Genomic DNA, 15,314 nt, shown 5'->3' on the forward strand with positions numbered 1-15,314 from the left:
ACGTATGTTACATATCATCATGAATTTTTCATCAATCATGTCAAGGAAGTCTTAGTATGAAAGTGCAATTAAACAATAGGTAAAGTAGCAGATCGTACATTTAACAGATAACTTTAACCCTCTCAAGTTCAAATACATATAGTAAAGTTCACCTCAATCTCTTGAAGTTTAGCTTCAAATAGTTTGTCTCTATCCTCCTACAAGAAAAAATTAATAACAGTAATTAATGTGATATTAACGGTGATGATAATTGTAAAACACTACAGTCCAAGGACATAAGAAAATAGATATAACAAAATGCAGAAACACAAGTTCTTCACATGAGAGAGAAAGCATCCTACCTTGAGAGTCCTGTCATCGGTAACAGGATGAGCAAGGATGAATACACGGTCAACGAGAACAATCACAGGTTCTTTGCCCAAACTTTTCCATGGAACCTATAATTTATAGGAGGAAAGAAAAATAAGACCATTGAAAAAATATAATTAATGTAGGATCAACAGGAATTAGTTACCAAAACCAATCAGTGAGCAATAGAGAAGAAAGCAGCTACCTTTAATGTAATGGTACCAATAAAACCAGCTTTTACAGTGACTGGAAGTTTTAGTGAATTTAGGGCCTCTGCCTTTAATTTCAAATCTTTGAGAACAACATCACCTGTTAATTTAAGAAATAATATCATGAATATATGTTCATATGGAAAAGATCAACATATTACTTAAATAAAGGGCAATATCAGTGAACTAATCTAAAGCATCGTATGTTCATATATATTCCATATATGGAAAGTAGAGTGCTTACGAGTTCCACAAGCATTTTGTAGCATTTAATAAACTTAAAGAATTAGGTGGGAAGAATGAGAAAACACATGGTATAACTGCAAAGTCATGATACAGACCTTGCCAAACACTAATTCTTAAAGCTTCGACAGAGAGTCCTTCGACATATTCCCCCAAATATCTTCTAAGCAAATGGAGGACCTGCCAAAAAGAAGCATAAGAGACCATTTTTGTTTAGGTATAATAGATATGTATTAATTAGTGTTTAAACATTTATCTCTTTTGATGGTGAACATATTATTATTTTTTTGCATTTATATAGAAAATCTATGAGCAAGGACAAGCAATCCATCTAAATTTTAAAAAAAATAGTAATAAAAAATAAATAAAAAACTTGCAAAAATCAAATGAAATTCAACTCCTCTTGATCAATATACATAAAACAAAAAGAAACATCTCAAAAATCCTCAAATAAAAGATCTATAAAGAAGCTAAAAAGATCTAATTTTGTCTCATATAAAGGCCGTTTCATCCACTTATCCAAACGTATTCTATATTCCAACTAAACAATACACCTTGAAATCAAATTCACAGAACGCCAAGGGGTGATTGCCATTTATTGGCCCCAAATAAGATTGCCAATGACACTATCGTTTCTAGTTCCAAGGAAGTGGACAAATTTGGTACCGTTGTCAAAATTATAAAATGCATATAGCCTAGAAATTTTTTTTTTTTTTCAAAAGTAGCAGCTTTTCATTAACGAAACAAAAGGCATAATACAAAGTAGCAGACAAGAAGTCCACAGAAGACGGCTAGAGCATTAGAAGAGACAGCTCAACTGACTTTAGAACAGCAAAGACTAAGAGACCTAAACCACAACAGCTTGCCAATTTAGAATATAGTGTATAACCTTTAAATTCCCTAGATATAGAGGCCAAGATGCCCAAAACTTCACTCTCTCCCACAGATCTTCACCATAAGCTTTGAAAATCCTTTTATTTCTTTCCATCCAAACTACAGCTAACACCCTGCAGGCCCAAAGGATTTTGGCCTTTTTCCCTCTGCCAAAAGCATAAGGCTTTTCACTTAACAAATAAACCTCCCGAAAGAACTTGTCCAATACACTGTTTTGAAAATCACAATAGACTGTTTTGGTGAGAATCAGTGTTTCGGAGATAAATAGTGTTTTCTTCTAGAGGTGTGGAGTGCAAGATAATTGAGCGATGTTCAAAAGAGACCTCTTGTCTCTGTTGTTTATGGACCTCTTGTCAACTGTTCTGATAATCTCTTTTGTTGAGCAATAGTCCTTTCTTCTTAATTATTAAATGAGTAAAACTGTATCCAACACACTTCAGAAACAATACCCTAAGTCAACCTAGCTCTCGCAAAAACCTACTCGAGACATCATAAATATAAACCAAGGAGCAACTCACCCATTCTAAGTCACTAACAGTTCCAAACCTACCCTTGATCTAAAACAGCTCCAAGAAAAATGGTCCTACCAAACGTTTCAAAATCTAAACCATAGGTTTTTTCAAACCTGACTATCTGAACCACAAATCTATTTTGCAGTTGATTTGTAATATAAATCATGTCTAGAAACTGTCAAGCCTTAACATATTCCCCTAGAACCTGCACCCAAAATTGGCCAACTCCTCCATCAATCTAAGAATAATACCTGCATTCTAGCCTTATAAAGACTCGTACTCAAACTAATTGGTCTATAACCAATAATCAATGAGAAATTACAATAATTAAATCATGAAGATTCCAGGTTTAACACATTGTAAAAGCAATAGATACCATCAGCTTGGGAGCAAACTTTTCTTTCAAAAACTAGATATAAATAAACGAATAAACACGCAAGTTCATCCCCACTTGCAGCTTAAAATGCTCGGACCATTCTTAGCTGCTAAGAATCAAAGGTTTACCATAATAAGTTAATAACCACCAAAACTTCTTAACATATACACTGCTTATTCAACCAGCAGAACAAGGTAGTCCATACTCCGCTTATCAAGCTTTAAACGTATATAAATCAGTTCTTCACTGTCACACTAAGCTTGCCTCTGATTCAGGTCAATCTAATTCAGAAATTTCACACTGAATACCCTAAGGCGATCATAATAGTTCTTCAAATAATCACTAGCATAAGAAACAATAACAATGAAGAACGGCCAGTGCCGAATCGGCTTTCATCAAATTTCAACAATCAAAGCACCATAGATAGTCAAATTCATCTCTAAACCATCAAAATCGAGAGAGAGAGAGAGAGAGAGAGAGAGAGAATCAGAAAGAGCCTTACGTGTGCTTCGAACATGGCTGCGAATCGAACCGATGATCACCGGCCACGATCGACCGTATTATGACCTCAGCAATGCGCAAAGTGAGGGTGATCGGCCGGCGAGCATTGCCATTGGTTGCAGAGAGAGTAGCGGAGTCTGAAGTCGGTGGAATTAGGATTCCGAAGCTCCAAACCCTATTGGCACAGAGTGAAAGAGAGAGAGAAGGGGGCGGTTTTGAAATGAAATGAAATGTTTAGGGAAATGAGAGAGAAGAGAAGAGGAGGGCCAAATGGGGACAAATTGTTGCTGTAGGAACCAGAAGCGGTAACGAGACGTGTGAAGCGGCTTATATATGGCACCCGCGAACATTACGCAAGTGTACTCTTACTCCTCCTTCAGGTGCTTTCTTTATTTTTCTTTTTTCTTTTTTTTTTCTGAAAGGAAAAATACAACTTTTTCCTTTCTTTTTTTTTATTCCTTGTGAGATTCGTGAATTTTATGACTAAAAATTAGTCACAAAAAGAGAAGGAATAACAGCAGCAAAAATGACTTCTATGTGCCGGCACTCAATTGATATATCATTTTGCGAATAAGTAGTCAATTAATTGATATTTAGTTGTGTACTGTTTTTAGATTTGAGTATGATTGGGAAAAATAATAAGCATTCCAATTGTCTTTTTATTTTTCACCACTGAATCTACATCTAATGACAATTAAGCACGACTGACCATAAAATTAAGTGACCACTCCTGTAGAACTACTGATCATGTAGTCATAACTTGACGTAGCAGCGAAAAATTTCTCTGAGTTGTTTAGGTAAGCATCACGACCTCATGTAAACAAATTTATGAGTCTATCACTACAATCAAGGTCGAATTTGTTATACTTACACTTGAATTATTGAGTTGTTCGGAAATAGTTTATGTATTTCAATAACCCTAGCCATATTTTAGTTTTCATTTTTACCAAATGATTAAAATTGTTGTTGATCACCATCATTAAGGAGGTCCAATATGTGGCTTGACCATGATCATTAAATCCAAGAGCTGCTGGCCTTTCCATCGATCCTCAGCCACTCAATGTTGCTATTGGTGTGAATTGTTCTATTTCAAAGGGTCGAGCCATTTAGCAGAGGTTTCATTAGGGACCGTTAACCAAAAATAAATAAAGCAACACTCTTAGACACGTCGAATGATGAGCCACTACGCGAATGCCAACACCAAGGAGTCCATCATCCCAATTAGCCGCAGCTCAACTCCTTAAAATGCCAAGCAGGCCTAGCCTACAAAAGTGTTTAAGGCTCATTCAAACGTAAGAAGGCAGGCCCAATTATGTCCCGCCTACAATGACCCACAACAACAATAATCCGAGCCGAAAAAGAGTCAAATTTCAACTTCTTTCATCTAAGCTTTGACCTTTCTGGCAGCTTGGTCCCTGATGTGGCCAAAATCAGCGAGTATGGTAGTCACTCAATTTTTCTGACGATAGATACGGTGAAGTTCACACCTCTCAATCTTGTCCAAAAAGAGACCTACGAGCTCCTGCTTCAAGAAATTGACAAACGTAACTGATAAGACCATAGAATATGCCCCAGAGCTCAGTACCAAGATTAATAGCAAACCTACTAAAGCCAATAACCACTAGGTCCACTATGGTCTCTAACAGTTGGGTCCTCTAATTGTGTGTGTTCCAGTAAACATGACTTAGATTATGGTCCGCGTGAAACGCTGGCCAAATTAGTGTGCCAAGTCTTTATGGCCAATTGTTAAAAGTGAGGGGAAATGATCATTTACTCAATTTTAGCTTAAAAATTGCCCACTTATCCAAATACTTTTTGAGATTGCCCACTTACTCAAACACTGAGAGATTATTTCCCTAATACACAATTAAGTATTTTTTAATTCATTTTTATTTATTTTTTGGACAATTTTGCTCCCTCCTTCTTTGTCACTTTGAGAAAGAAGTTATTGGAGACCTTGCTTGACTCCGGTGGCGGACTTTGGCTACCCGTGACAGGACTCCCGCTACCGGTCACCAGAATCCGGAATCCGGCTACCGGACTAATGACCGGATTCCAGCATCTGAATTTATTGCCCTCTAATAATACCCAGTAGTCATATTATTGCCTCCCAGTAATCATATTATTGCCTCTAATAATCATATTATTGCCCTCCAGTGAATTGTATAAACTCCCAAAACCCAAATGAATACACTACAGGCATAATTGATCAATTTATATGCATATTATTGCCCCCTAGTACTCATATTATTGCCCCCCAATACTCATATTATTGCCCCCCAATAATCATATTATTGCCCTCCAATAATCATATTATTGCCTTCAATAATCATAGCATTGCCCCCCAACAACCTCAATAAAAGCCAATTAAAGTTTACACTATCTTCATTAGTAAATTGATTTTTAAAAGATGAAGGGCGGTGTAAACTATAAAGGAATTGAAGCACGACTTTCGAAAGACTTACATTTTTTTTTGTCATTATATCAACGGGTAAATTAATTTAGTCTGAATCTTGCCAAAAAAAAAAATTTAATTTAGTTTGAAACCAAATCAGAATATGCCAAGTAGCTTGTCCATTCATTGAGAAAAATCTTCAGACTTGAGCTACAGACTTACAATGGAAATTGATCGTGAAAACCCAAATTCCCCAGTCTTCTACCTCATCGTCAACCTCATCGCTCCACATCGGCGACTCCCCAACTTCGGTAGCCAACCTCAGAAACTCCACCTCATACTCCTTGATCGACCTCTTCTGTTGCAAATTTCACACGGCTGCGATGAGCTTCTTCTCCGGAAGAACCTCATAAATTCATGTCGGAAATAGATTACGATGCACTCGATGGGTACCCTCATTCATGTTCCTTACCTCGATTAGCGAGCTCGTCCTACCTGAACTGACCGTCGACTGATATTGATGAGCGCTACTCCTTCGCCGGCAGTGAGTATCGTCGGAAGACAACGACAAGCGGCGGTGGGAGTAGATCTTCTCCATGAGCGAAGACTGTGTCATACTGGTGGGAGTAGATCGAATAGTTTCAGAGGGATAGAAAGAGAGACAAGAGGGGGAGATCTGCCAAGAAGGGGAGGAAGGAGAGATGGGCTTCATACTGTCAATTGGGTAAATAGGAGTTAAAAACTCTTAGTGGAGTAAGTGGCCATTTTTTAGGCTAAAATTGGGTAAGTGATCACGACCCCAAATAAGAACTGCACATCGAGATATTTAGGCGTGTATATAACTTTAGATCATCTATATGAATTTCACATAATAACTGGATTACAAATATAATTTATTTGGTAGATTCCTTTTTCTTTTTTTTTTTCTTTAGCAAAAGAAGACATATATATATATATAGTATATATCTATACTATTATTAAGAGAACAGCATTTGTCAACCAAAACTGAAAATTTTGACAGAAATAACCCTATAACATTATAAAACATTGAATAACATTTAATCTGTCGGGGTACAAATGTAAAACACAAATAAATAAATAAAAGAAAGAAAAAAAAACCACTCAAAGAACTCTCGCCTCCAACACCACGTCCAAGCAGTTTCACCCACGTTTGTTAACCGATCAAGAACCGCTGGGGTACCAACATCATGTCATCATCCATTTTCATTAAATCAGACATGAACAACTCATGGTTTGTAACTATGTATCTTTGCTCGAATTCACAGCAACTCCAACTGCATAGCTTCTTATCATATGAATTTTCCTTTGAATTTCGAGATATCTAATTCATTATTGATTTTGTTGAAACTGAGAAGGCTTTTTAATGTGAAATAGGTTCTACAAGAGAGAAAATTGAGAATACATGCCCATTGTTTTTGTTGGCAACTGCATCTGCAAAGCTTGCTTCTTAGAAGACCTGGCTTCTTCTTCTTTCTTATTTTACTAATCCGGCTAGAGGAAAAAAAAAGGCCATGGGGAAATACCGTCTGTGATCGATGGATCTCCGATCGGGAAACTGAGTGGCTTCGAGACTGCTGCTATTGTCACCATAGGAAATTTTTGTCAAGGTCTACCTAGTTTTTTGTGCAGTGTGTTTTCTTTCTATCTATAATTTAGTCTAAAACTTGAATCATTGTATCTATCTATATTTTAGTCTTTGCACTGACTTTCCTTCTTTACTTTTTTCTCCTTATGATGTCATTGTTTTGCAGCTAAGTTTAAAGTGGGCTAACCATGAAACAATATATAGGACACTACTTTCATATCTTTTATCCAAGGGAAAAAATTACAAACAGTACCCAACTTATGGGCCACTCCGAATTTCTATACCCAAGCTTCTGAAACTATCACAATGGTACCCCAAATATCCCACCCGACCCAACATTCGTACCTGCCGACTGCCGTCATGGACGGCGTTAACTATCATGCCACGTGGCATTTTATTAGGGGTAAAACTGACCCTCTGTCTTTACCTCCAAGGAAAAAAAATACAAATAGTACCCAACCTATGACCGACTCTGAATTTCTGTACCCAAATTTTCAAAAACTATCACAATGATACCCAGGTTATCTAGCCCGATCCAACATATGTACCTGCGTCCCACGCTTGCGCAGCCCAACATTCGTACCTGCCGACTGCCGTCATGGACGGCGTTAACTATCATGCCACGTGGCATTTTATTAGGGGTAAAACTGACCCTCTGTCTTTACCTCCAAGGAAAAAAAATACAAATAATACCCAACCTATGACCGACTCTGAATTTCTGTACCCAAATTTTCAAAAACTATCACAATGATACCCAGGTTATCTAGCCCGATCCAACATATGTACCTGCGTCCCACGCTTGCGCAGCCCACCCAATGCCCCGCGCCTGCGCAGCCCACCCGTGCCCAAGATGATGGGAGAGTTGGGAGGAAGAAGAAAATGAAGAGAGTTTCAGGAAGAAGAAGAAATCTGGTGAAAGGACGAGAATACCCCTCAAAGTTTGACAATTGACCAACTCTGTAACGGCCAACAGTGTTCTAGGTACTAAAGTTGGGTCGGGGTCCGAACTTCAGGGATTAAAGTGATAGTTTTGGAAACTTGGGTACAGAAATTCGGAGTCGACCATAATTTGGGTACTGTTTGTATTTTTTACCCTTTATCCAAAAGTCTCTATTTAGTGCAAAGAGTTCTCATAGTTATCAAAGGTGAGAATACGTTCTCTGTATTTCATGTATGGGACTTGAGGTTTATTATTTTTTATTTTTGGCATTGTATGGACTTGGCTTTTAAGCTGCATGCAGAATGCTCTACAAATTCTGATTTTACTGGGTCAATTTCTTCTACCAGGGATGTGTATCATCCATTTGAAACAATAATTTTTTTTTTTTTTTTGTTTTTCAATCGAAAACAATGATAATATTGTTATCATATTAGTAATTTTTTTTTTATCATGGTACTATATTCATAAGAAGAATTAATATTTCCTAAATTCTAAAGTCTAAAGATCGCATATGTGTTTCACACGCATCACGTGTGTGAATTGCTAGTATGTATGCATGTATGTATGTATGTATGTGTGTAGGTGTGTGTGTGTGTATATATATATATAAAAGCAAAATTTACAAATAATGACCCACCACTAAGCCTAAAACACGACAAACTAAAGTGACTTGCACAACAAACCTCACTTGCTCATTCCGGTGATGTCATAACTGTAAAGACTGGGGGTAGGACTGGAAACCTAAAAAAAATAACGTGGGGAACTCAAGACTAAGCTACATACTCATCTACTCCTCAAAATGGAGGTTGGAGGTTGGAGTCCCACCGTGTTAAATAACTATATGCCACGGCATGTCGGCATGTTCATCTAAAAGACAATTTTTAAGAGATTATGAGGGACAAGTGAATCTAACAGCTAAAAATAAACACACAATTTTAAATTGTTATAATTTTTATCTTTAAATTTAATACATGTGGCTAAGATGCATTTGCTCCTCACATTCCCTTAGGTGAGCAAACCTACTCACATAAGGAATTACTAATTAGATGCTTTGCAATGCCTCCAAAAATAAATCAAAATTATTCTTTGATTTAATTTAGCTTCCTGGAGGGTTCCTTCGTCTATCTTGTACTCGAAGGGGACACAGGAGAGGTTCCTTCTTAGTCTAAAATTTTGTCCTCCGGATCAATAGATCCTCACTATAGTCAATTTGAGCTAAGGGATAGATATAAGTGCATGTGACGAAATTAGAATTGCAAAAACACAATTGATATAAACTATAAATATCAAGAAGCGAGACTAGGTAATTTTAATTTATCACTAAATAAGAATATGAAATTCACATGAATTTGCCTAAACACGTTTTTCATGTGTCGAGTTCATGTATTATCAGTTTTGGATTGTTATCGAATTAAATTACAAATTTGATTTTCAATTAGTTACAATGGAATGGATCAAATCCAGTTTATAGACTTGTCAATTTGAGAAGTATATCCAAGTTACTAAATTCTTCAAATATTTTATTGGTGAGTCGCAGCTTTTCAATACCACATAGATCCAATACACGAGAAAAGAATGGAAAGAAAAACGAAGTTGCTTAGTGAAAATTTAGGCTTGAACTTGTTATTTTCATTATTGTTTTTTCTCAAATTTTCTCGTATGTGCGATAACAAAGAGATCAAATATAACATAGGATTGGAAATTCCTTGGTTAATTTGGCTCGATTGTCTTCCCCTTTTTATGTCCCTAGTGTTCCACATGGGTTAGCCAAGAGTATGAGAGGGAGAGCTTCGATCTAGGGGCTTTTGTTTTGTAGGTGTTTCTGTGGTTTTGTTTCTATCATAAAATTAATATATATATATATATATATATATATATATATATTACAGAAATTGAAAGTGGTCACTGATCGAAAATTTTGTTTTTACATTGTTATTTATTTATTTATTTTCAAATTTTCTCTTGTGCTGAGCTCGAGCGATCCATACGAAACAAATCCCTCACCTGCCTAGGCGGCCTAGCGAGCAGGCATTGTGAGCCTAATGACAAAAATAGATAAACACAAAATAAAGAGTTTGTATGACATCAAACGAGGTTCCTATCAGAGATTACAGAAGTTGGGGTTCAATATGCACATCGAAGGGAACGTGATCGAGAAACATAGATAGCCCAATTCCGTGAGTGACAGCAGCTCTTACGAGTTTCCCAGCTGTGTGACTGCCCAATTAAGTTGCAAGCTAGTTAGTAAAACAAGACAATCTACAAAGCATATATAGCTAGCTTTTCCAGTGAATCCATGAGGAGTTGAAGACCAAGACAAGGCTAAAGTTGCATGTCAATTTTGGCATTAATTAAGTTAACTAATAGTTGATTTTGTGGCCAGTATGGCAATTCAAGATCGACGATATCTAAAGGGATAACATTCAAAACAATTAAGAAGAATATTAAGCTACACACGAGCTTACAGCTAGCTTTGAATCTTTGATGGTATGATTCGTTGCCATGTCAAGTTAATTACTGAACAAACAAAACTACTGTATTTATACGGTACTTTTCGATGGATCTTTCATAAGGAGAAATGTTTTATTACGTTCTAAACTCATCTACTAATATTTTATTCTCGGCCTCCACCATGGTTGATCATGTCACCGCTCGTCTCGCTGCAGCCTTGGCCATCTCGGAGGACAGTCGGACGTCCTTTGGCCCGGCTGGCGCTGCTGCTGTGTCTTCCCACCATTTCGCAGTGGGTAAACTGCTCTTTGTTACGGCTAAACGCCGCACCGATTCTAAGGCTTTTATGGGCACCATGACCTCTCTCTAGGGGTTTGGTAATCGTCTGTCTATCCGGGTACATCAAGACCGGTATGTATTTCAATTATCTCAATTGGAGGACTGATCAAGGATTGTGGATGGTGGTCCGTGGTTCTTTGGTAAGTGGGCGCTTGCTATTGCGGAGTTTAACGGCCTGCAGAATGTCGTGGTTGTCCCGCTCCTCTCTGTTCCGGTTTGGGTTGAGATCATGGGCCTCCTTCCTGCTCTTATCACTGAGGGAGCGGTGGCGCTCATTGGGGCTACGTTAGGGGAGGTGTTACACCTCGACATGCCAGGGATTTGCAAGGGGACGGCGAGGGTTCGGATCCGACATGTTTTGTCAACCCCGGTGAGTCAGGTTTTCCCTCCTTCCACTTTTGATTTCACGTTTGGAGCATCTGCAACGGTTCGATTCAAGTATGAACGTCTCGTTGGATTCTGTAGTGTCTGTGGGCTGATGGAGCACCCACGATCTGGTTGTACTGGAGCCCTAGAGGCAGTGGTGATCTCAGTCGGCCATAACCCCAACCCTAACTCGGCTAGGGTTTCATCCTCTGATAGCCAGCAAGTTCCAAGCCTTGCGGAGGTGTTGGCTCAATCTCCAGCACTGAATTTGTTCGCTGCTATGCCCAGATCACTTCATATTCCGGGTATTTCTGGATCGGCTTTAGTTGCACAGTTGGCCAAACTTCCAGCTCCAGTAACTGTGCCTAGCATGAAGTCCATGCAGGTTGATGTTCAGGCCGATCATCCAATTACAGGAAAGAAAAGACCTGCAACGGTGGCTTTGGTACAATATTTAAAGCGTAAGAGAACCAGTGCTGTGCCCCCTCCAACTGCTTCGGTTGTGTTGGATTTTGAGCCGGAACTAGCTCTGAAGAATACCAATGGCATCATTCTGGTGTCCCTTGCTAAGAAGGCAAAGGTTGGGCGCCCCCCGGGTCGGAAGAACAACCCTAAACCTGCTAGTTTGCAGCCCAGGAAGCTGATAACTGAGGCATCCAAACCTCGGCGGAAGTGGACTTTCAAGACAATTGAACTCTCTACTTCTTTTGGAGAAGGTCGAACGGAAGCGGCCCCTGAAGTAGCTCCAAAACAAAATGTGGAGGTAATACCGTCCTCCAGCAATGCTCCTGAGCCGAAGGAAAGCACTCTCAAGAGTGCCCTAGAGTAGGGTGTTTTTGGGAATATGAATAAATTGGGATAACTTCTTGATGTTTGTCGGAGGTCTTCCTAGTAGTGTCGGATTTTTTTGCAGCTTTTGAGCTTCATCTCATGGTTACATTATGTTTGTGTAGTCTAGGGCTTTAGATTACTCATTCATGGCTCTCTTCTGTCGTTGCTCGAAGTCCGGGTGAGTCATATTTGTAATGTTTTCTACTTTACTATTAATGGACTGACACCCCCCCACACGTTAAACAAAAAATATATACTAATATTTTGTTAAAAAGAAATATTTTATTACATGATGGACTAAATGTTAAACTCATATCTAAGCCTTTCGAGCATGTTAAATTAAAACTAAGCAACTCGACATAATAAATTAAAAATGTTAAATTTGAGTCTAAGTGATATTAAACACAAACAGAAAAAAAAAAGGTACATGGCCAGATAACACACAATTATATTTAAAAGATCTCACAACATTAATATATAATATATTATGTAATTTAGGGCCGATCTTCTGTCTTTCCGGTGCGATGTATTCTTATTACCACCAACATCTCTATGTTCAACTCTTGTGATGATATATATAGCTTGAACAATCATAATTAATTAACTAGGTATACTCGTACACCAGATAATAATTAAGCTTAAATCACCCAATAAACTAATCCAAATGAAGAAACACCAAATCTATTTAGGTGATTAAGACAAGGACACCCACACCCCTGTCCTTTGCTTTAGGCTAAACATGGTGGGCAAACAGCTCAACATCTGTTTTATGCTTTGGATCCACCTTAACACCAAAGCTAAGCATTATACCAAACCACTAAATTCGAAATTAACCTAATCAAAAATCCTAACCCTTTCTCTCTCACCCGTGACAAACAGAAACACCACCCCGTGAATTCCCGTCCGCCACGTGCGCCCTTCTTCTCGACCCTTCCATTCTCCCCCTTAAAAGCTGGGCTTTCAGCATGTGAAGAAACCCCTTCACAATCGTGACGCGTGGCAAATGGTCATGCATTAGTTAGCCCTAACAGCAGAGCGCGTGGGGCGCGTGGGTAAGGGTGTTGCTACGTGTCGTAGATCGGAACCGCAGAACGTCGCCAATCACGCTTTTGTGTCAGTGTTTTTCAAAATTTGCGGCTCAAATTCTCTGTCGTAAAACCCTTTGCGTCACGTTTTTTTGGGTTTTTTTGGTTGGAGCATCCGACCCGTGAGGGGGAGCCCCGCACGTGAAAGGCCGAGACAAACACTGGAACATATTGGTAGAGTCAGTTTACCAAAAGCAAGAAAGAACGAAGGAAAACTAAAGAAACTGCATTTTCATTTCATAATCAGGACAGGGTTCCCACAATAACATATATAGTCTTTACAAAAATGTTATAATCTGAACCAACTGTCAACTAGAACCAAAACGTGTCCAGCTCAAGAGTTAAAGCTAATAAGATAATGGACCAAAAGCAAGGAAAGTCAGGAATGAACAGTAAATGATCTTATCAACTCCTCCCCCTTGAGTAGGGCCTGACCTCAGGCACCAAATGCAGGAAAATCTAGAGTGTCAGAGGATTCGTCACTTGGTGTGGCAGTAGGTGCTTCCAGTATGGCTAGGAATGGTTGTTTACATGAGTGGGTGGGGGTGTACTGCTCATCACAATTAAAGCATAAACCTTTTGCTCTTCTCTCACGTTGTTCTGATGTGGAAAGGATTCTGGGATTGCGATGGGTCGGGGTTTTGGTAAGTTGTACTTGTGGTGGGTTAGGTGGTTGGGTGGTAGCAGGTGAGGACAAGGTATGGTTGGCACGGTAAGGTAATGGGGAAGTGGTTGAGTATGGAGGATTGGGGGGAAGGTCGGAGGTCGACTGGAATTCGGAAAGCTTAGCCTCACAGCATCGTGCCAGCCTTTGTGCCTCTGTCAAAGTGAGAGGATTGAAGGTTTTGACATCGTTGCGGATTGCCGGTTTCAGGCCGCCCAAAAACATGGGAAGAAGATGATCATCGTTCCAATCCGGGGCTCTGCAGGACAGTTTGGTGAAGGCGGTGATGAAGAGCTCCACTGTTGACGTCTGCTGCAGGTGTGATAGTGCAATCTTGAAATCATGATTCGCACCTGCGCCGAAATGGGCCAAGAAAGCCGGTACAAACTGCTCCCAAGTAATCAATGGATGTCGTTGTTCAAACGAGTTCATCCAAAAACAAGCATCGGGTCCAAAATGGGAAGCTGCAATGGCCACCTTTTCTGATTGTGGTATGCGCTGGGTGCGCAAATACCTTTCGACCATGGTGATCCAACCGGCAGCATCATCACCCGTAAATCGAGGTAAGTCGACTTTTGGGGGTCTGAAGAATTGGGGTTCATACTGAAGTGTGTGGTGAGCTTGGGTGTGGTAAGCGTTATTTGTGGTGGTAAATTGTGGTTGTGGAATTGATGAAATGGTGGAATATTGCGGTGGTGCAGATGGCAATGGTTGATGTGTGTGTGGATAGGACTCGGGACGTGTAGGTATTGGTGATGTGAGAGCTGGGAAAGGAGTAGGAGAATTCAAACCTTGGTAAGAAGTGATTGGGGTTGAGATGGACCCAAATGTTATAGGTGGGATGTGGGCCGGTGTACGCGGTGGTGGAAGTGGTGAAAATGATGGAGTTGAAGTGGGGGTGGAGGGAGATGCCGAGCTAAGGGGTTGGTGTTGTCCAGTAAGAACTTGCATCATAGTGCTTTGCAAAGCTGCAAGTCGTGCAGTGATGTGATTTTGAAAGGATGTATGGTTATTGTTGACTGCGTCAATTGCCTGGTGGAATTCCTCTTGAAGAATGGCTAAGGAGTTGTGAAATTCTGCCCTTTGTAAAGGTTCTGCTGCATCAGTTGGTTGATAAGAGGAAGAAGCTAGGTGGGTAATTGGAGGAGGGGGTGGTGGTGGAACCAAAGCGGAGGTGACTGGGGTGGAGGAGGGAGCAGGAGCTTGCACGGTCCGAGCCATGCTCTGATACCAGTTGGTAGAGTCAGTTTACCAAAAGCAAGAAAGAACGAAGGAAAACTAAAGAAACTGCATTTTCATTTCATAATCAGGACAGGGTTCCCACAATAACATATATAGTCTTTACAAAAATGTTATAATCTGAACCAACTGTCAACTAGAACCAAAACGTGTCCAGCTCAAGAGTTAAAGCTAATAAGATAATGGACCAAAAGCAAGGAAAGTCAGGAATGAACAGTAAATGATCTTATCACATATGCACTTGTTAATGCACGTACTCCACATTTTTCCATTTCTTCACTACGTACTCCACACCCTCTATAAAAGCCTCTTCCT

The 15,314-nt window shown here is 39.5% G+C and overlaps 1 protein-coding gene across 4 annotated transcripts in view; it reads right to left on the reverse strand.

Annotated features, from left to right (window-relative positions):
* LOC112196921 overlaps positions 1 to 3,395 on the reverse strand; it is a 35,156-nt gene extending 31,761 nt beyond the window's left edge. For 3 of the 4 annotated variants that reach the window (XM_040517967.1, XM_040517965.1, XM_040517966.1), the window contains exons 1-5: positions 3,085 to 3,395; positions 899 to 980; positions 554 to 657; positions 342 to 437; positions 153 to 197 (exon numbers count right to left, since the gene is read on the reverse strand). In XM_040517967.1, coding sequence (XP_040373901.1) covers positions 153 to 197; positions 342 to 437; positions 554 to 657; positions 899 to 980; positions 3,085 to 3,099 — 342 coding nt within the window. In that variant the 5' untranslated portion in view covers positions 3,100 to 3,395. The remainder of the gene's footprint in view (positions 1 to 152; positions 198 to 341; positions 438 to 553; positions 658 to 898; positions 981 to 3,084) is intronic. The other variant, XM_024337405.2, reaches the window with a different exon arrangement.
* Between the last annotated feature and the right edge of the window lie 11,919 nt (positions 3,396 to 15,314).

This window comes from Rosa chinensis, chromosome 4 (genome assembly GCF_002994745.2).
Source record: "Rosa chinensis cultivar Old Blush chromosome 4, RchiOBHm-V2, whole genome shotgun sequence".
In the NCBI taxonomy this organism is placed as follows: domain Eukaryota; kingdom Viridiplantae; phylum Streptophyta; class Magnoliopsida; order Rosales; family Rosaceae; genus Rosa; species Rosa chinensis.